Source organism: Lathamus discolor, chromosome Z (assembly GCF_037157495.1).
Source record: "Lathamus discolor isolate bLatDis1 chromosome Z, bLatDis1.hap1, whole genome shotgun sequence".
In the NCBI taxonomy this organism is placed as follows: domain Eukaryota; kingdom Metazoa; phylum Chordata; class Aves; order Psittaciformes; family Psittacidae; genus Lathamus; species Lathamus discolor.
The window spans coordinates 74,970,146-74,992,061 of record NC_088909.1 but is presented as its reverse complement, the minus strand read 5'-3'; the positions used below and the strand labels follow the sequence as shown (position 1 = coordinate 74,992,061).

The following is a 21,916-nucleotide window of genomic DNA, read 5'->3' as shown; positions in this document are numbered from 1 at the left end:
GAGGGGCTGCTGATTTCTCCAACTGCATCCTAGTGTCAAAGTACAATTATCACTGAACTCAAGATGCTGCTCACAACTGCCCATAACCTCAGAAAAGACAATTCAGACTCCCATTTTACAGAAGCTTAACTATCAGAAAACAGGATTAGTCACATACATAGCATGAACAACCTGCCTGACAATGCTATGTAGGAGACAGTGTTGCCACTGATATCACACACAAATGTTAACAGTTTTGATCTTTTCCAATGCAGATAAAAAAGCCAAAATAACTTAAGGGTTTTTTTGGGGGGGTTTGTTCTTGGGTTTTTTTTTGGGGGGGTGAGGGGAGCAAACAAAAACACCACTAAGAAACCCCCTCTCCTCACTAAAAATCTGAAATCACAACACCTATTTAGTAGAACAAAGCAAGTGGAAGAAGAATCTGCTTGAAGTACCCACAACATATAAAATGACAAACAAAATTTTGTTCAACTATTTTTTTGCAAGAGGATTTCCTCATGACACTCATATCTGCTTAAGACGTGTGAATTTGCACCATTCAATATTGCTGTGGAACTGCTTTCCTCCCTCCATCCTAGGACCAGGTTATCTCATCATTATGCCAGGTATTTTCACTTCTAGAAGGTAAAGGTTTGGGGCAAGGAATAACCAGTTGGATCTAATCAAGGAAATCTTCATTCTACCTTTTCATCACTCTGTCTTCTACACTTTCTTAGTCTTCAATGTTTCAAATTTCTAAAATTTTGCAGAAATTTCTCTTTCCCCATCAAACTGGAATATTCATCACAGAAGAAGCAAGTTCACAACCACAGCAACACTTGCAGACAGCCACAGCAGTTTCTGCTTCTTACAGAAGAGTTAATCCAGAGCTGCATCTGCAGCCATGTAAGTCAAAGGATACCTACCACTCCTTAAACAACTGAGTAAGACTGCTTCACCTAACACTGAAGAAAAAGTGCCAACCCTGAAGCTCCAGGTCTCCCTGCTCTACTGATCCGTCTGAACTCACCACTTACCCACACACACTTCACCTGCCATTCAGCTCTTGACAAATGCCCACAGTACCCCTCCCTCCAGAGAATAAAGGAGGAAATACAGAAGGTCCAAGCATTTACTATACACACTTCCATAAAAATGCCAATCACTTCCCTTATCTAAGCCAATTCTAAAAGACAGCAAATGGGGGGGGGGGGGGGGGGGTTGTTGTTTTTTTTTTTTCCCCAGACATTTAAAATCTGAAAAGTGGAAGATCAACACTAGCTAACCACTGCAGACCACCCATGCTTTGAACAACCAAGACCTCCTCCTAAGCCTCTTTTTGTATGCACTCTTGCCTATTCCAAGGCCATGCCTTCTCAAGTTAACCCATTCAAGAGCCTGGTAAGGGGGTTTGATTGTATTGACACTCCACATGTTTCATTTCTGAACAGTCTATCAATTTGTTTCCAACTATCTGCTATGCTGAAAAGGAATAAATGCAGTTCCATGCCTTACGGACAGGTGGATTCTAACAGCTTTTATGATGGAAGCTTAAAACTTCAAATTATTTTGCTGTAAACTGAGAAGGATTACATGAGTTCAACTGTTCTCTGAATAAAAACACTTTAAACAGATCTTTTGAAAAACTTGCAAAATTTTTGCATCTGGCCTTATTCATATCACTACAGATGCAAAATAAGCAAATTTTCCATTCTGACAAAAATTTTTAGGCATGAGACTTAAAATGCTTTCTTCTCCTCCACCTTCCTTTAAATGAAGCACCTCTGCATCCATATTTGCACATTAACCCTATCCTGATGTCACCAGAAATCTCCATTGCTCAGCTCTGACACAGTACAGTCTTTTGAACATAAGCTGGGAGCAAGCAAAAGGATAAGGAAGCAGGCTATTCTACCTATTCAAACACTTATTGAAGATAAAAGCTGCCCACACAAAATAGAAACCAGTCCCAGCACTTGAGCCTACCCTCAGCAACAGAAGTCAAGACTTTTCTTCTGTTGATAGTGAGGAAACAAAAATCCTAAAAGACCACAGCAACTAAACTAAGAGAAGGCTACATATTTTCTCAAAGAATTATTTTACTGGAGCATCAAATCACAAATTCTGATACAGACATAAACATGGCAGAGTCCTCTGGACTGGTAAACACAGGAACAAGTCTAGTAAACCATTGCTGCTCTGCAATTTGGCAAGAGCATTTAGTTTTTGCCAACCAACTGGCACAAGTTCTCAGGTTTACATGAAGGAACAGTGTCTGTAGTACTCTAGTCCATCCAAGTCCTACCATTGCCAGCAACCTGAAAAACACTCCAGGATTCCTGACAATGCCACTCCTTGGCTGGAATACTGTGGAAGAGTCATTACATGTCTCTGACATAGTGCCACAAGTGCCAGGAGCAGCACTGGAAGCACTGCACCTTCATGTTTCCAGATTAAAGACCAAAAATTTGTTTTACTTACTTGGATCTGGAAGATACTCTTCTGCAGAAGAAGCAAGCAAGCAATTCCTTATTGTTGAAGACCTGACAGCAATTAAGAACCTCTCAACTTTAGATTTCCACCAAACTCAGGCCTATTCGATGAGTCAAAGTGATAAGTTGTCAATAAAAATACTCACTATTAGATATAAAGAAGTTTGTACTGCTTTTATGAACTCAGAACTGTTTCCAAGTTATAAATTTCTGTAGGAAAATGAAAAGTTAGTTCTGTATGGATCGGTTCCTCTGTAGAAGGTCTACAGTTTTGGTACACAACTATCAAGACCATAAGAAGTAGCCTGAGTCAGTGCTGACCTCTTCTGTTTACTCTTAGAGACCAACATCTACAGAAAAAATTTACAGTTTGCACCCAGTTAAATAAAATCGTAGACATACCAAATCAGTAGAGCTGTCACATTTTAATTACATGTCCATCTTCAACCAAAATACAGTAAAAGCCTGGTATTTTATGTAAAAGCCTACAGGCCTGCAGCAAAGAGAATTCTTGGAGCTGGACAGGAAGAACACTTTCTATGACTACTAAGCCATTCAGCTGGTGAACACTGTTATGACTGCCACTGTCCCAAGCAGAAGGTCTTAGAACAGCATATCAAAGTAAGCAGCATATCTTCAAATCTCACAGCAGTAATCCGCCTCTGACACCAGAGTTTTGCCTCTGGAGACAAAAGATAAAAAGACTTGTTGATTTTGGTTAAACACTGTAGGAGAAAAGATTGTCAGGTCCTTTCCCCTCTTCCCTGCAAATACCAAACCCAAACAGTGGTCCAATTTATTTGGGTTTTCAAGATCACCAGTCAAGAAACCAATTAGACAGTTCAAATGCTATCATAAGAAAAAAAAAAACAAAAAAACCCCCACAAACAAAATTCAAGGATGTACTTAGAACATAACAAGCCAGAACAGAGTTGCACAAATAACACACACATACATATGAAGGAGCAAGCTTAGCTTATTTAGACAGTTTCTCTTTAAACCCCTCTCTTAGTTGGACAGTTTTCTGGAGTACCACTGCATGCCTTGCATACGGGTAACCTTCCAAGCATTCAAAAAACCAAACAAAACCCCAAGATGGAATTCACTGGCCTTCAGAACTGCACGAACTGTAGAGATAAAATACTAACAAGATGTATTACTGGAGGAAAAAAAGTTTTTTAAAATACTATTTTTTTCCTTTTAGAGTGAAAAGCAAAGCATTCTATTATATCCTTTTCTTATTACACATTTGCATGCTTCCCAGTTGGTTCCTTCTATCAGACAGAATGCAAACTTCTCCTCAAGCTCTGCAATTTCCATTGGATCTTAATAATACTGCAGTGCCCTTTACCTCCCAAACATGCTGCAAAGTCCACAGCACTTACAAATAAGTGAAATTTACCAAGAGTACAATTCAACAGTGAGTTGTCCAAAGGCACAAGTGTCAAAGCCAAGACCATAATATATTAACCGCAGAGTCAAAGCAATACTTATGTATTCAACAACTCTTAAGGATTTTTTTGTCTTAACACAGTATCTTATGTGACTGCAAGCTGCCACTGAAAGTCTCACTCTTCCTTCCACTCTTTGCCATGCACTGCCAACTCTCCTACTTGAACTGGATGACATTGTAGCTCTAGAGCAAGTCAGTTCAGCCCAGGGATACAACAGAAAATGAACTTTTCAGAGTTGAGAGTCAGAATAGGTAAGAGAGGTTTGGAAGTTGTCTTCTGCTGAATTAGGGTGCTGGCCCAGCTCACACCAATGCCACATGGAAAACTGGGCTGCACCCAGATCTATGAAGACATACCATGTAACTGCACTCTAGTTAAGTTGTTTTCTATATGAATCCAAATGTACTTACCACAGCTCCAAGAGTAAAAATAGCAACTGGGGCAGGGGTCTTTCAGAAAAAGGAAGGGGAGAACAAACTACAGAAGTGAGGTGGTGAGCAACTCTGAAAAGGTTTACCTTCAGTCATAATTAAGGCACAGCGAGATTAGCCATAGAGGGCGAGTTCAGCTTGGTAGACAAACTCACAAGCTACAAATCCACTTTCTACAGCTAGACATCCTTGTTTTACAGATGTTTTAAAGGGATCATGTTCCTTTTTCTATAAACTTTACACAGGAAATAATGACACAGCAGCAGCATGGTAAAAGGAGTGGTACAAATAATACCTCTTGTAAGGACCTTACCATTTAAAGCTTCTCAGGCACTATTAGAGCTCCAGTAAGAACAGATGCACTTCGGATTCTTCCCTAATAACTATACTGCTTGTGCACAACCGGATAACACATACTAGCAAATGGAAAGTGAACTCCTCATGCTTCAACAAGTGCACATATACCAAGATAAAAAGAAAGGCCACATTATTGCTGGTTTAGAAGCTGAGAATAGGGAGACTATGGAACAGAAAACTCACAAAGGCACTTCACCTACCACATGCTGGGTAGAGTTCCTTGGCCACTTTCCACACAAAGCGGAAAGAGAAAGAAACCACATGAGATCATGTAAGTGCATACAGCAGAAAATACTCAACAGATGCACCTCCTCTTCTCCAATGGACTTGCTGTAAGTCAGAGATGCCCACAAATCGCATTGAACTCCATCATCTTTTAAATAAATTTTATTTCATGACCCAAATAAGATATCAAACATATTTATTGCCAGAAACTTGTTCAAAGTCAAATGGCTATAGCTGTGCTGTTAGAGCAGACAGCTGCAGTCCCTGTTCATATGCCAGTTGACTTCAGTGTGCCCCAAGTCTCTTGTCCCAAGTCTCCACTTTGTCACTGTTCCACAACTGAAAGACTTCTTAGCAATTTAGAATGTAAATGAGATGAGAAACAAAAACATCTTAAGGTATACAATGCTCAACCAACCACATTCCAAGTTGTACCCAAGTCACTTGAAGGGCTAACACTCTGAAGACACAGCTTGAATGGCAATCACATTACAAATCAAACTGCAGTAAGTTTTGCAATTGCTCGCATCTCATTGCATTGAACACACCAGCTATTTGGTGTTCATCTTAGATCAGCTGTATCATTTTAATTTCTGGCAAAACTTTTCAAAAAGGAAATGGGATAAACATTCAGTGCCATACAGAGTTCACAGAATCCAAACTCTCACCAGCTACTGTTGAGTAATCCCATCCCATCAAGGACATAGGTAGCTCAGTCACAAACCCAAGAACTGAAACTCGAGCACGGCTTGTTAAACAATATTAGCATACTGATGGACATTAGCACTTTCAACAACCAGAAAGAGATCAGGGACAAAGAAATCGGATTTGGACTGATCTATGAAAATAGCTTGGGTGTCAGCAGGCTCACCTAGATCAACAAGAGGAAGACTGCTACAACAGAACTGCTAACCTCTGCAGTTCTAAGCTCTGCTGAACCCAGGACATATGCGCAGCATGGCGTACTGAATCACTCATTTTCCTGGGCTTCCGGTTTACATTTTTAAGTTGGAGTACTTTTTGCTTTCAGCACCTTCAATATGCTCTGCTTAGCGTACAGAGTAGAGGCTATTGCCAGCTAAATGCTAACCACCCTCAAGAGACCTCACTTTGAGCAATAGTAATGCCATGACACTCCTGTACTTGTATTAGAATTCTCATCAGTTATCAACTGGTTTTGTCACTTTCCCAAATGCCCTGCAGCTCCACATCTCTTCAGACACATAAGAAAACATGGTGATGGGTTCTCCTACTTGATAATTGTGACAATGCCAAGTTCGTATCTCTTCAAATGCTGCTTTTTTCTAAGAAAAGATGGCCTAACAGCATTTCCTATTACCACAAGCCACTGAACCTACCTCTGAGAACACACCTTCCCTACAGTACTACCCTACACAGGACATTGGGATAGACCCACAAACATACACACCTGTTCAAAGTACTCTGTACAGCCAAGTGAAAAGCAAAGCAAATGCAGTAAATTACTATCATCATATGCTTATCAACATATTGGAAAGCAGCAGAACACCCAAAAAATCCCTATCGGGATCCAGTGCTCCCTAACCCCTAGTTTTCAAATAGAGATTGCCAACACACTTCCAAGATGGCTTCTCCAAGAGTTTCAGGTCTGCACACGGAACTGTTCAGTCACAAATGGTACCTGGACAAGTAATGGGAAGCAAGATTTTCAGAAGACAGCAAGGGCATCATGCTTGTGCTCACGACAGAAAAATGAACTATTTTCAATTTTCCAGAATTGAGGTTACTTGGACTACTTACTCACGCTGCTGCAGAAGTTCACACGAATTTTCCTTCTTGTTTATTAATATTTAGGTCTTTTCTAATCTGTACTATTTGGACAGTGTGATCTTGTACAACATTAAATATCCTTAAAGTGGACAGGGTCCCTGTTAAGTTCAATACAAAGCTTCCTAAACCCTGTTTCCTTTTTGTTCCTTTGAGATAACAGAGAAGCAATTTGCATTTACAGCTCAGTTCCTGCTTCCAAAATACCTCTTTAACTTTTTTATTATTTTTATGGTGGATATAAATGGCACCAAATATAGACCTATACGAATAGGTCTGATTTCTGGCAAGCTATAAAACAATTATGGCTGAATTCCTGTAGCCCTTTGATATCCCAGCTCGCCCATAGTGCTTCAAAGCCATCTTAGGGCAATGCTAAAAATCCAGAAGACAGAGGGAAAATGAAACATTTCAATTCCCCCATGTTCAAATATGAACATACAAAAATCTTAGCACTAGGATGGTTATGTTTGAAAGGAGAGTGACTCAGAGAGAACACAATTAGGTAAGATGCAGCAACAGTTTAAATCAACACAGCTTGACAGAAGGTAGAAATAGAATTTGAAAAAGCAGTACAGGGAGCATACTACACCTGCCTCCAATTCCACAGCACTTACTGCAAGTTGGGAAGCACATTTTCCTGCTTAAGCATTCACCTCTCACCCATTTTTGCACGGATGGCATAGACAGGAATCAGAAATCATACATAGTAAAGGCAAATGGCTAAACTGCCTGAGCTTGAAGAGGAAGCAAAGATACTATCTTTGCCTTTCAGGTACCGATATTGCCAGGAACAAATTACAAATACATTGAAAGTCAACTATCACAAGTACCTGAGGATCTATATAACTGTATTTTATCTTTGTGACGTTATTTATACTAGGAAAGGGTCCTCCCCTCACATAAGCAGAGGGAGCTAGTTCCTGCTGATACCATGAAACACCTCTGAAGGGCATGGGGACAATACTGTAAGTCCTTTAAATAGCACCAGCAATGCTTTTACCTCTCAAATCACCCAGAATTTAAGAGACATGAAACTGAATAAATTGAAGACTCATGACTGCCTTTCTTCACAGAAGAGAAACTTCCATGCTGGCCAACAAAAACATTATCAGAGTAGTACGATACAAATTATTTGAAAGATGCACAAAAGAATCCAAAACGCCTTTAAACTCTTTGCATATTTTCAGTGCTGCTGGTTTGTGGCGGAAAGCCTTACAGGCTCTAAAGGTACTGCATTTAAGTGAGCATCAGCTGAAAAAAAAAAAAAAAAAAAAAAGGAGCGGGGAGCAGAAAAAAAAAAGAAAAATCACAAATTTTGTTTTAACTCCTCATTTTTTAAAATAGCCAACAGCCTGGCAATCTCTAGCAAGGAAATAGTCCATAAAGTATAAACAATAAAGGAAAAGTGACCTTTAATTCACACCTTTTCCCGATTACTCCTACTCTTTTGTGGCACTTTCGAAGAAACACGCTTCTCATGATCATTTAGAATTTTGCGTCATTTTCTGAAATCCACTATTCTTCCCTTGTGGCAAAACCCCTTTTAATGCCGCACCTGGCCATGGCTGGAAGGAATTTGTATCCCTAATTTGCAGTTAAACCATTAGGCCCCACAACGACTTTGGGAATACTACCACAGAAATGGTTTAGAGACCAGTTTTATAATACTAATATACAGTATAAGAGGCTGCATAAAACGGATGAAAAAAACCAACCCTCATGGGAGAGCAACAGGAAGAGGAGGAAAAAGCTTTTATCTTCAGTGCTTGACTGCATGCCAGTCTTAGCCATGCTTACTTTGTTTCTGCATTTTTCATACAAAGAGATACCAGTTCTCTTACTGAATAGTTTTTTTCCAAATAAAGAATATTGTAGATATTTTCTGAGGTTTTTTAGACTGTGACTGAAGCCTTAAGGCAAACACACTGATCTTACCACTTCATCAGATTCCAAAGCTAACAAAAAATGTTTGTTATGCCTATAAAACTACAATATATATCGACACATTTACAGGTTATATCCTAGCTGTACAGCTTAATATTTACATATCAAATGCATCATTAAAAATGCACTCAAAAAAGAGGTTAGTTTAGATTTCGATCAAGAAATTACTATTATCTAGACTTCAGAACAGACCACAAATGAAGAAACTAAAACCAAAATAAAAAATTTTTTATTGCCTAGGCACACAAATTGGCAAGTTCCCAGATTCAAGCTACTCAAAAACACACACACAAAAAAGAAACCAAAACTATTTAAACAGATAATGCTGACTGCACACTCAACATGTCAATCTGCAAGTGGTCTATTGGTATTTCAGCTCCTGTACAACTGCAGGTCAGGCATCAAGATGGACACATAAGGAAATACCCCTGCAGACTAAGATTAACAGACTAAACCAACTAAATTTTCATTACAAAACCTGCAACATCTACAGTGGCTGCTTAACTCTGCCTTCATTACATCCAAAATTCAATGAAGCAATCTAATGTAAACCTGCTTCACAGAAACCAGCTTGTTTCTAGTTTCCAGGCAATAAAGGATAACAAAATTAAAAGTCATCCACTGTTTGACCTTATTTTTGTCAAATATTAGATTTTCCTGTATATAACGGAGACATTTAGTTAGTTTGGAAAGAATTTTGTAAGTGAAAAATAAAATTCTGTGTGAGATGACTCAACATTTGACAACAAAGCCTGAACCAAATACTAAAATAATTGATGTCTACCATTTTAGGCATAGCCTTTGATTAAGTGCAACATCCAACAAATAGTTTGTTTTCTAAAGCACTGGCACTCAAACACAGGTACAACACATTTCAAAGTGCTGGACAACTACAGAATCCACACAGATACACCATTCTATGTCCATGTAGCACTCAGTACTTGCAAGTAGTGTGTGTGCATAAATGCACATACATGGTTTTGTCTGCAGTGGGCTCCTGAAGTTTAGCCTCCCATTAAAATAATTTGGTCTTTGCTCCTATTAGATTTGAGCTACAGAGGTGCTGTAACCGGATTCACACAGAACAACCTGCCTACCTGGGCCCAGCCTGCAGACCACAGGTCACTGCTGCTTCCCTGGAATTACTTGCGACTCACCCCAGCAATGAAAGAGGTCCTACCTCAGGGCACTGCTGTGCTGGAGAGCCTTTTCCATCATCATCTCTACTGTGGTACAGACCATAGGGGGAAATCACATCTCAGTGCTTCCAGCCACTGGGAAGAGCAGTGCTAGGACAGCACACCATTGCCTGCAGAACCAAAGTGAAGTGTTTTACTGTTGCTGGGCTACCTTATTTGGTTTAGGTTCAAGGGGCGGTCTTGGTGTATTTGCACAAGATTGCCACAGGCACTCAAAGAACTTGTATGGAGTTGCTTCACAGTAATTTACACCCAGATACCTTACAACAGTTGTAACAGTCGGCAACAACTAGTTTCTTTATTAAAAAAAAAAAATAATAAAAATACGTATCTAGGGAAGCATTATAGACAGGATAGCACTAAAGCATAATTAAAGCCAACATCCTTATAAGATAGGATGGTAAATTAAAAGAGACTGGTTAAAGGCTACTACCTCCCCATACTTACACAAAAGAGACAGAAGAGTCTAAAACCACAAAACGCGAATAGATTTACGTGTTCCAGTTGCCTCTGTGTTAAGCAAGGGAGTGCGTTGGTTCTCATACCAAGACCAATTAAAAAAAAAAAAATGCTTACACTCTGAGAAGCTAAGCTTCATGAAGTATCCTTATTCTTTAGATAATAAGGATGTGCAACTGCTCCTATTAACCTAACTGTAATGAATTGAAAGGGGTAAAAAAAAAAAGTCTCAAATTTAAATAGTTGAACATTTTTTGGAGTATTTGCTAAATACAAATGGAAGCATTTACAATACTCACAGACTCACATAAGCCATGCACTTAAAAGACACTTTAGACACATTAGTGACAGCCAGGTAAAGAAATAACAACTTGGCTGTCAAAAAGCTTTAAAGTCTTGATAGTACAGGATTATATCACACATGAGATCAGACCTCTGCAGCTGTATGTGGCATAACCTGAACAGTAGCAGCATCAAAACAGAAAGGGACCCTCACATATTACTAAGGAATTTACAAGAATAATATTTTCTAACTCCCATGTAACATACAAATTTAAGATTGTATTTTAAATTTAAGGTTAAGCAAAACAGTATGTTTTCAAAACACCTTTTTTCCCCCTCTCAAAATATATGTACATGCTTTTTAGACACTCCTCTCATCATTAGAGTCTATCTCACAACTTGCCATGGCTCATTATTTATTACATGACTGAAGTTTGTGGGTTTTTCCTGTTTTATACAAGGTCAATTAACTGGTCTATTACAACTGTACTTCCATCCCCTGGTCAGCCACTAAATTTAATGAACAATCTGCATAAATACTTCTGGCATTCAGTCCTCAGACACACCAAAACCCTTCCACAGCCTTCCTCCCCATTTCCTAAGTACTCCAACACAGATCTCATACACAGTCATCCACTGGCAGTAGATACAGACCTGCCTCCCCGCCGTCCCTGTCACTGGAGAACAGGCTGCCTGATGCTCCCGCACTGGTTGAGGTGCACGTGATAGGGCTACAGCCTGCTCAGCCAATGGTCAGCGAAACAACACCCCAGGGGAAAATGCAGACCACGTCAGGCAAGCGCACATCCCATGCAGCCCCTGCTCCTGAGCAGTAGCTCCAGGTTCTAGGTGGTCCCTAATGAAAGACATCAACTGAATATTGGCTGGAAAAGGATGGGCATTGCATCTGACTAAAAGTAAAAAATCTGTGCTGCTTCCCCAAGTATAAATTGACCTTCTCACAGAGGCAAAACATCACACCACCAGCTCAAAAAATATTGCAAGGGCATGCTGTTCTTTTAAAAGTGAAAGCTCTTCAGCTTTATACTTTCGATTATATTTAAATAAATACTTTGGAATAATTCTAATAGTCATTTTCATTAAGATTTACTTATTATTTCTTTTTTACAAACAGACTTGAGATTGTTTCTGTCCCACTAATATGAGCATTCACTCTTCAATATACTTTACTCTTTCATGCAGTTTTGTCTTTTCTTGTAGTAATATTAAATTGTTTCAAGTCACCATGCATGTCCAGAAATATGGTGTGCCCCCAGGTTGGGAATGAAGGAAAAAAAACAACAAAACAAAACCCACAACTAAATGAAAACACACCACAAAACCAAAGAAATAAAAAACTCCACATAAAAATCATCAGGCAGTATCCTGTTTTTAAAAACTGCCCTTGAATATTATGCCAGATCTGTGTACCTCGTTGTTTAGACAGCACACATTTTCAAGCCCAATCCTCTCTCTCCTGCCATCCAGTAAAGGAAGATGTTAGTGCTGTGATGACTTAAATAAACATACTATTTGTTAACAGTTTTACGAAAAGCTTCAATAGAATACTGATTCGGAATTTAAATTATGTAAGGTGAAATGTGCTAATATTTTTTCTGTTAATTATAGGTCCTGGCACTGGATCACAAAAGGAATTCAAGTGCTATTTACCCATTTATCAATCAAAACTCCTCAAGAAAACTTCTGTCTTCCAGTAGCATGTTACAGCTGTTGAGACTTCTGTTGCCAGTATGCCACATATTTTCAAAAATCAAACTCATCCAGCATCACTGGGCTTGTCCAGGTGACTCAAAGAAACAAACTTGAGCTCCTCAAGAGAGCCAGTGCAGGAGTTTGGTCTAGGATTAACAGCATGACAAAGCCTATAGCTGGCAAGCACTGGACAGAGTTAAACACTGATGTGCTACTTGGGAGCACCATCACAAGGATACTGATGAGAAACTCCTGATAACTGTATCTGCATGGCAGTAGCAGAGTCTCATCCACTAATATCGTTTAAATAAATGATAATCCAGAAAGAAGTTAACAATTTTTTAGGAGGTACTGGACAAGTTTCACCTGGACCCAGCAGTGTACAGGTTTTTTACATTATTTTCTACATTACAAAAATCAGTACCTTGGCCATATTTTAATAGTAGGCAACATAATACATCTAATTTTAAAATGGATTCCCACAGAGATTTAAATAAGCATACGAATAATTTAAATACCCATCTGTTCTTCCTTCCCTCTATGCACTAGAAAGCACGGCAAAAAGCCAAAAGTCACACAAGATCAACATTTTCAATTAGAAGCCAAGTGTTTCGTGACAAGATGAAGAACCTTAATTTTCAAGCAAACATACAGAAGTGCTAGATTTTTTACTCTTCCCTTTCTTCTCATTTATGCCCATCAATCACTACCAGGAAGGGAAGAAACAGAATGATTGCACATGAGCAAAATTTCTGGATCCAACAATTATAAACTAATCTGTACTTTCCCCACTATCACAGTCATTATCAACAACATGCTTTACATGTTGCAACTACCAAGTTGTCAATCTTTCCCACAGATTCTACCAGAACAAGGACAGAACAGCACTCTCCAACAATTCTCCTCAAAATCTGAATTTTAAAAAACACAAAACAAAAACCCATCTTAACCATACAGCACAGCACTGTTAAAATAACAGCCATCACACCTTGAACAGCACCACAAAAAATAACAAACCAAATTTCCAAGATTTTACAGCTTACTAACACAGCACTGAAAAATCTTAACAGACATAATTATACCTGCAGTTCAGATTGTCTAACCTGTAATAATATGTGGTTTAAAGATTTCTTGCTCATCTGTTTTTCTAAGGATAAAAACTGCACAGCGGTGAGTAACAACAATAAGCAGCAAACTATCTGTCTTCATTTTCTCAAATGCTAACAAGTTCACTTGTCTACTGATTTAAAGATTCTGAGCTATCTTCCCCCTCATCTTACTAATTAGATAGAGGTGATCTTACACACAACAGTCTGGTTTTCTGTACTTCAAGTGAGCATTATTCTACAGCTGTTCAAAAATCTTACATATTATAGCCTTGAAATCGTATTTTATTTCCTACCATCTAAAAGTGATTTACAATCACAGACTATTAATATTGTAGCTTTAGAAAGATGTAACCACAGCTTCTTAAAACTAAAAATACTGTATTAGCAATTCAGTGCTACTCAAAGTAAACTTCATGATAAATTCATCCTTTAAGAGTTAAGAACTTAGAGTCAGAACTCACTGGCAGTTCTGACAAAAATCAACCTCTGCCCTCCCAGAAACACATTGGGAGGAGAAGAAATCTAGACAAAACTAGACATACCATGCAGGAGAATGAAACAAAACACATGCTGAACACAAACCACAAATACAGATAAAGAGTGCAATTAAGCTTTTAAAACTGTAAGCTTGTGAGGCTGGAGAACAGAGCAGCCTTGTTATCACATCTTGTCACAATGAGGTACTTATGGGCTTTATACAGTCACTACCTATCTTGGGAAAACTTAAGAGCCCATTGTCACACTTAGGTTTGCGTTTTACTCCTTCTTGGCCACGAACTCTTTGCAGACAGCACATCACTTCTGATGGAAAGTGATCATCAGATTTGTATACTCATGAAACAGATGCATATTGCCCTAGCTGAGAATCATCTCCTTACTACACTGGTATCTTCTAAACGAAGCATAAGGACTGACACTTAACGTGATAATTATTAAAGATGTATCAGGGAGGAGAAATATTTATTAGAAACAGCTTTTTCTGTACAGGTAGCACCTTACCATCAAAGCCATGCATTATTTACTGGTGGCATCGTGTAAAGATGAAATTTGATAGCTTCCCTATATTCAAACTTTTCTCACTCTCTTTGAAAAATAAAACTGTGAAATTCCTTTAGCATGTCCATTATGCTAAATTGAAGTGCACTTGAAAACATGCACATATTCTAAACTTACTGAGCCTTCTATTAAAGTAGAAGCAACATTAGGTTTGCTTTTGTTTGAAAAGTTTTTTGCTAAACAAAATCCTTCACTAGACATCAAAAGTTTCATTTGGACACAGCTGAAATCCAGTGATGAGTAAATCCATGCCAAATAACAACCATTTTGTAACTAAAATAGAAACACCTGTTCTAAAAGGTGCAGATCAAACCTGTACCAGTAAAACTGATCAGAAAAAAAAAATCTCACATGCCTAACATACCTAGAGAGGTAGGCTTAGGCAAAATTTAAAAGAAAAAAAGAAAAAAAAAAGGAAAAAAAAAACACAACAAATGAAACAGACCTACAATCAACCTAAGTTCTTACAAGTGTAGTTAAATATCCAGCAGCAAACTGACTACCTGCTTTGTGATCTTGACCTGCCCAATTCAAGTCATGTTCTAAGAATCTGCTTGCAGGTCCATATCCTCACACCATTCCACTTACTAAAGCTAACAGAGATGTAAGTCACTCATTGACTTTAAATGGAGAGAAAAAAAAAAAAAAAGGGGGGGGGCAATAACAGTAAGCAAGATATTGTTTGGCCATTTTCTCTAAAATTTGACAAGGCAACATGAAAGCTACTAAAAAAAGAGCATTTGCTTTGTGGACAACATACTAGTAAAATGAAAAGCAAATTTTACATAAAGAAAAAAAAAGAGACCTGCATCATTTTTCCTAATTAAAGTTCATTATAAGGCATCTCATTGATTTTCTTGGCTAGCATAATATCAGTACTTTTAGGGAGGCTCATGAAGCATTTGTATAACCAAAGCATAAATTACTAGAGACTGTTTTAAAATCTAGCATGAGATAACGCTTTCACAAGAGGATTAAGCTGTCACTGTAAAAAAAAAAATTGCCCAAATTTAAATATTCCTTAAAAGTAGTGGAGCAAAACATATCCATGGCAGAGCCTATCTACATCTTTAAACTGCATTGATCTGTCCTTCACAAATTGAGCAACTGGTGCAGTCAACTTAGTTTGGTTTTTGTACAATGAATCCAAATGCAAGAAGTAGCATTTGACTGGCATTTTTTCATTTCAAGATCATGTATACAGCACAAGAAAGCCATTAAGTTTGTGGGGTTTTTTTAATCAAGAAAAAGTTTCCCCACCATAAATAAAATTGTGTACTATATTAGGATTTATCTACACAAGTATGCTTTCCCAAGAAGAGCTTACAAGCAAACTGAAGGATGCTCTTAATGTAACTTCCACTCTGCAACTGCATGGCTGTGCACCAAGGGTGGAAGAAACAGAACATACACAGGATGTGTCCACCCACCATGACCCACAGGTATACTCCACATCATCGAGCTTCATGCCATGCTTACCATGCCAAAAGATTCTTATTTTGCTGTGGGCCAAAGTAGTGTGCCCTCTGAGATAGGTATCTTAACAAAACAAACAATACAAAAAAAGGCAATGATAATAGGGATTCCATCTTTGAAAATTTCTTGCTCCTTACTGTCTTCTACAATACAACAGATTCAGAAGAGGTGATTTTTTTTTAACTTTTCAACAAAGACTGTTTAGAAAAATGACCTAGCTTAATTGTGGAAACAGAACTGGAAAAGCTTTCATATGGAAAGAATGCATTTACTAAGAAGGAATCATTAACACCTTTTACAGCAGCTAAGTCTATTTCAAAATATTATGGTCCACTAAAGTTTCATTCTGCACTATGGGACAGCCTTAATGAAAACAAACAATATGGGAAATGTGGACTTTCTAGAAGACTGTTACACATCAGTCCATACTATAGCAGAACAAGCAGCTCCACTTCCATCTCTTTGCCATACCATTGTAAAACTACTTCAACTACGAGCTGTAGTAAGCACTGTTTCCTTCAGCTCTGCAAAGTAACACCTGCTACTTTTTACAGCATTCAGGGGTACAAGCCACCACTTTCGTACTAAGGTTTTACCACAGAAATATTAGCCCACCCCTTTTTTTTCTTTTTTTACGAGAAAACCCTTGTTGACAAAATGCACCGATTAACACAAACTTCAAGCCACAGTATTTCCAAAGTAGTTTTTGACATGTATTTATAATGAGTCATTAAAACACAAAAGGTGTGTTCTTTATCCACATGAAATACTGTTAAGAGAAATGGTAAGATAGACTGCTGTTGCAGAGCACAAGCATTCATTAAATAAGAAGAGGAAAAAGTATTTCTACATGGCTTAGCATTCAAAGAAAAAAGAGACTATCAGCCAAGACCAACAGCCCTCCTTAGAGGCAGTATCATAGTGGATCAAAACTAACCCTACCCGTGACAAATCCTGCTACACAGACATGTTTTAAAATACTGCACTTCCACACACAGCACTATTTTCTTCACACAGTGAATGGCAAGCAACTTTGAAATAAAGCTAGAATCTTAGAAAGTCTCCATCTCTTCCCTTAATCAATTTACACCAGCATCACAAAATAGATATGAAAACAGCAGTATTTGCAATTGCATGATGATTTCAGAGAGTATTTGTCTTGAATACTGAAAACTTAGTCTGGCCATGAGGTTTTTTTTTTTTTTCAAAAACTCATGAAAAGCAGACCTGTAGCCACCCACCATGAAACCACTCATTAAGACAGATGGCAGGAGCACGCCATTAAATGGGAGGAAGGATGGGGAACCAGTCACTATGACTGCCTGTATACTCTACCATGCAAGGATAAACTGAAACAGTCAATTACCATAAGGCAACTAGCAAATAATAAAACCACTGCCAAGCTTAAGCTTTTAAGGTGAGACATTTGTTCCTGTTAATCATTATTACCTTCCCATCCTACCCACACACACAAACCAACCTGCCCTGCAGTCCAACAACTGAATGCTATTCCTAGCTACGCTTCCACCTTAAAATTGATGCAGATTTGGGGTACAGGACCTTGCTTGCTCTGCAGCAACTGTAAGAAGAACAAGTATTTGGAAACACCTTTGCATACTCAACATCAACCTCTAGTATTTCCAAAATCCCTACTGTAGCCAGAGCAGATAAAGCCAGAATGGTAGCCAGTTCTTCCAGCTATTCTCATAAACATGCAAAGCAAATGCACTGAATATACTTCATCCCCCTTGCCCCCTTGATGTTTCAAATGACTATGCCCCCAATAAAAAGTGATCTAGCAACAGAAGCACATTATGAGCTAGCTAACACCTATGATAGGCTATTATTTTCAAACTGAACTGCGAGCTCTACAGACTTAATGAATTAGAACTCCTCCTAGCAAGCACATATGTTAAAGCAGCCATTCACTGCATGAATCTAAAGATAAAAAGATCATTTAGCAGAAAATTGAGATTATGGCTAATGAGCATACTAGTACTTGCTTTAGATTAATACTGTACACCTACTACAGCTTGCTAAACCCATGGCTTCAGGAGTAGTTTAAGAGCTTACTAAGTATCACCAAGTGGTAAGTTATGTTATACTAAAATAATGAGATATAAAACTTCAGAGGAAGTGATGGAAAACAGGTAGTTCGACTATGCTATGAGCATACTATATTATTAATTATGTGACACTTAAGATACCACCTCCCTGAAGACCATCTAAGGTCAAATCAAGCTAACAGCACTGATTTACAGACCCAAGATAACCTAGAGTACTTTTGTCAAATATTTTAACTGTACTTGTAGATGAGAAAGACAAACAAAACACTCTCACTTGCAAGGCACACATCACCACCTCTTTTAAAGACTTGTGAACAGCAGAAAACATGCTAGGGAATTCATACACGGGACTGCTCTCAGCAGCAGTGCTCAGCTTTCTCACTGTGATTTCATGGGCCTCAAACTTCTTCAGCCTCTATTTTTCACTCATTGCTGTAGCTTGAGGAGGCTATGCAGAACCCAGAAGCGAATGTAGTGCTCACCATCTGGGCTTACACTGTGCTGGATGGGAGCGGCTGCGGTGTTCTACAATCCAAGTCATGTGCAACCACCACAGTATGACAAGTCCCCTCCCAGGCTATATAAGCTGGCATCTTTCCCAGCAGTTGCCACATCATAAAAACGATGCATACAAATACCCACCCCACCCCCACCCCCCACCCCAAAAAAAGTAAAAAACAAAAAAAAAAACAACCCAACACTTTAAAACAATGGCTTAAGTGACTGCATAACTAAACTCAGCAGCTGGAGACACAAAGCACTCCCATGGCAAACCATGCATCTTTCACTCACAAAACTCCTAAAATACATTCTCATTAGCAAGCTCCACATCACACCTAGCAACCAACCCCAAGTCTGGGTTGCAGAGTCATGTTCCCTGAGGGCAGACAGCAACTAAATAAATGAATAAATAAAAGCATGGATAATAAAAGCAAAGCACATCACAAACTGTCCCTATGCTAACAGAGCTTCAAAAAAATAAGTATTTTTCTGCCACTGACTTAAATGCATCATCTAATTCAGTGGATACAGATAATGCTGTCTCACCTATTTAGATTACTCAGAGCTGTTCTCAGGAGTTTCTCTATGAAACTACTCAGATTTGACTTAAAAGTCATGTTTTTCCGCACAAGAAATTTAAATAAACAGGTGGAAAATTCAACAGCGTAATCTGGGAAATTTCTCAGAGATACTTCAGCACTACCTACAATGCACTACAAACTGTGCACTACTGTGTTTGTTTACACTAGATTTAAAAATTTGACTCTATAATAATAGAAGGGAATTAACAGCTTGTACTTATGAAGATAACCTCAGCAGTTAAAAAACTGCATTTCTTAAGGGAAGTAAAATATTCAAGAACAAACACAATAATTGATGTAAAAAGTCACAGCTTGGTATCTTCAATTGTTCCTAAGAAACAATTAATTAAAGTACAAGTTTTTACCTCACCAGAAAAAAAGAGCAAGCTTTATCATCTCAACACTGAAAAACACCATCTTTTGCTCTATGAACATTAAATCTTTCCACACCTGGCTCTAAGTAGATGAGATTTATGATGATGCTGTTCTAAGGAACTGCAGGAGTTCTAGATACCAAACAAGACTACATATCAAATAAAACCCAACTACTAACCACTGTGTCTGCACAGATAAATAAACCCGCTCACTTCTTTTATTTGTACCGTTACCTCTACTAATCCAACTACGGTAATCAGGGCAGTAAGGGAATAAAGTATGAAAACAACAGGTTTCTTGTACCTCTTGCAGCCAAACTTAGGTCGGTACACATGCACCACACCTTTCGAGACGTTTTCCTGTACTTAGGAAAGGGTGAATCCCTGACAATGAACTAGAGAACTAAGCAGAAAGAGAACGGTTGTGTGACTCCAAACTCAAAATCGGAGCAGGAACACACTTCCAGGCATCTATCCGGTCAGACACTGGGAGAGAGCAACACGTGGGCAAAAACCTCCGGCGCAGACCTACCCCGAGACAGAAGCCTGCCCCGTGCCACCCACAAGCGAAAAGACCGGGAGGAGCAGGACCCAGACTCACAGCCGGCCCTGGAGCCGGGACAGCTTGCATCCACGACTGGAGATCCCCGCGGCACCAAGTGCTGGAGAAGGGCAGAAAGGGGCTCCCTACGAGCCCAGGCAGCCCCAGGGCTGGCAGTAGAAGGGCCACCGGCAACCCACCACCGCACAGACAGCCGCTTTTGTTCTCCAAAAGAGACCGGTAAAGACCCGCCAGCTGCGTCCGCCCCGAGCCGTGTAGGCAGCGCTGGGGTAGCAGAAACTCCGCTGCCTGCGGCAGGCGCAGGAAGCGGGTCCCGGCAGGGAGACCCGCGGCGGGCCCTACCTACCTCTTTTCGGTCTGGGGAAACTCTCGTGCAGGTGGAAGATGACTTTCTCCACGAAGTGCTGAATGTTGCTGTGTTCGGGTCCTCTGACAAACACCATCCAGTCGTGGGTGAAGCCTTCCACGGTGGGTTTCTTCCTGACCTGGGCTCGGTGTCCCAGCTCCAGCTTTACCTGAACGGCGCACTGTGGGGGATAAGGAGGGGAGCTGCCGGTGAGCGCTCGAGGAAGCGGGGCTGAGCGGGTGCGCGACGGAGAACCAGCCCCACCGCAAGCGGAGAGCGGGACACACGGACAAAACGGTACCATACACCCGGCACCAGGCACAAAACTAGAAAGGGACGACGGCAGCCCCGCAACCGAAAACCGGCCCCACAGAAGAAAACACGAAGAGCTCTCCCTGCCACCGGGAGGACCCGCGGAGGCGCGGCCGCGGTGCCGTCCTGCGGGCGCGGGCAGCCGGGGACCACTGCCAGGGACGCGCCGAACCCCCTCCCGGCGCCCCCGAGCTCCGTCCCCGCGGTGAGGCGGCAGGAACATCGCTAAGGGGACACCGCCGCCTCTCCCCGGATGCGCGCTTGCTTCGCACCGCTGCCGGGAGCGGCGGACAGGCAGTGCGAGGCAAGGAAATCCGTACACAAGGAGAAATTCCCCCTCACGCCAGCCCCTTCCCGGCGGCGCCGGGCAGCGCGGAGAGGGGGCCAATGCGGCGGTTCCGCGGCACTCACCGAGCCCGCCATGCCTGGGGCGCCGGTTCCGCTGGGGCGCTCGCTCCTGTCCCCAGCCCCTGCCCCGCAGCACTAATTCATGAAGACGTGGAGGTGACGGCGGGCACGCAGAGGAGCGGCGGGCGGACGGCGGACATCCTCCGCCTCGCTGCTCCCGCTGTCTGCCGCCGTCCCGCCTCCTCTCCTCCCCTCTCCTCCCCTCCCCTCCCTCGCACCACACGGAGCCCTCGGCAACCCCGGCCGCGGCCCCGCCGGCTGGACGAGCGGCCGCCACGCATGCGCGATGCGAGGCGGGCCGATACCGAGACACAGACATTAACAGTGTGCGGGCCGCCGCTGCCAGCCAATAGGGCTTGGTGGCGCGGCCGCGAGCCCCTCCGACCGGCCCCGCCCCGCCCGCCGGTCCTTAAAGTAGGTGTCTGTGGGGGGCGCGCCGCGGAGCGCGGGAAGGAGCGTGCCCCGGCAGCGCCGCGGCGGCTGGTCGCGCCGTACTGAAGCGGGAAGGGAAACTGAGCACGAACAGTTACGAACAAAGAGAAACGGGGCAGCGGTCTTAAACTCGGCCGGTGGAGAGAGCGGAGAGCCAAAGGTACATGCAAGGACCTTCCCCCAAACCTCAGCCTCTGCCTCGTGTACAGTCATAGAGGTACGTTTCCGAAGAGTCCCCAGTACATCGGTTTGCCAACACGAAGGGCGGACAACACGCTCTTTAGTTGCGCAGGAATGTCAAGTGGCGATGGGCAGAAGTCAGGAACCCGCGCTCGGGGTTATCTAA

The 21,916-nt window shown here is 41.0% G+C and overlaps 1 protein-coding gene across 1 annotated transcript in view; it reads right to left on the bottom strand.

The window, feature by feature from the left end:
* Positions 1 to 21,353, bottom strand: part of MLLT3 (MLLT3 super elongation complex subunit) — a 124,053-nt gene extending 102,700 nt beyond the window's left edge. Inside the window, exons 1-2 of the mRNA XM_065664018.1 lie at positions 21,142 to 21,353; positions 20,419 to 20,599 (exon numbers count right to left, since the gene is read on the bottom strand). Of these exons, the coding sequence (XP_065520090.1) occupies positions 20,419 to 20,599; positions 21,142 to 21,153 (193 nt within the window). The 5' untranslated portion in view covers positions 21,154 to 21,353. The remainder of the gene's footprint in view (positions 1 to 20,418; positions 20,600 to 21,141) is intronic.
* Positions 21,354 to 21,916: the final 563 nt, after the last annotated feature.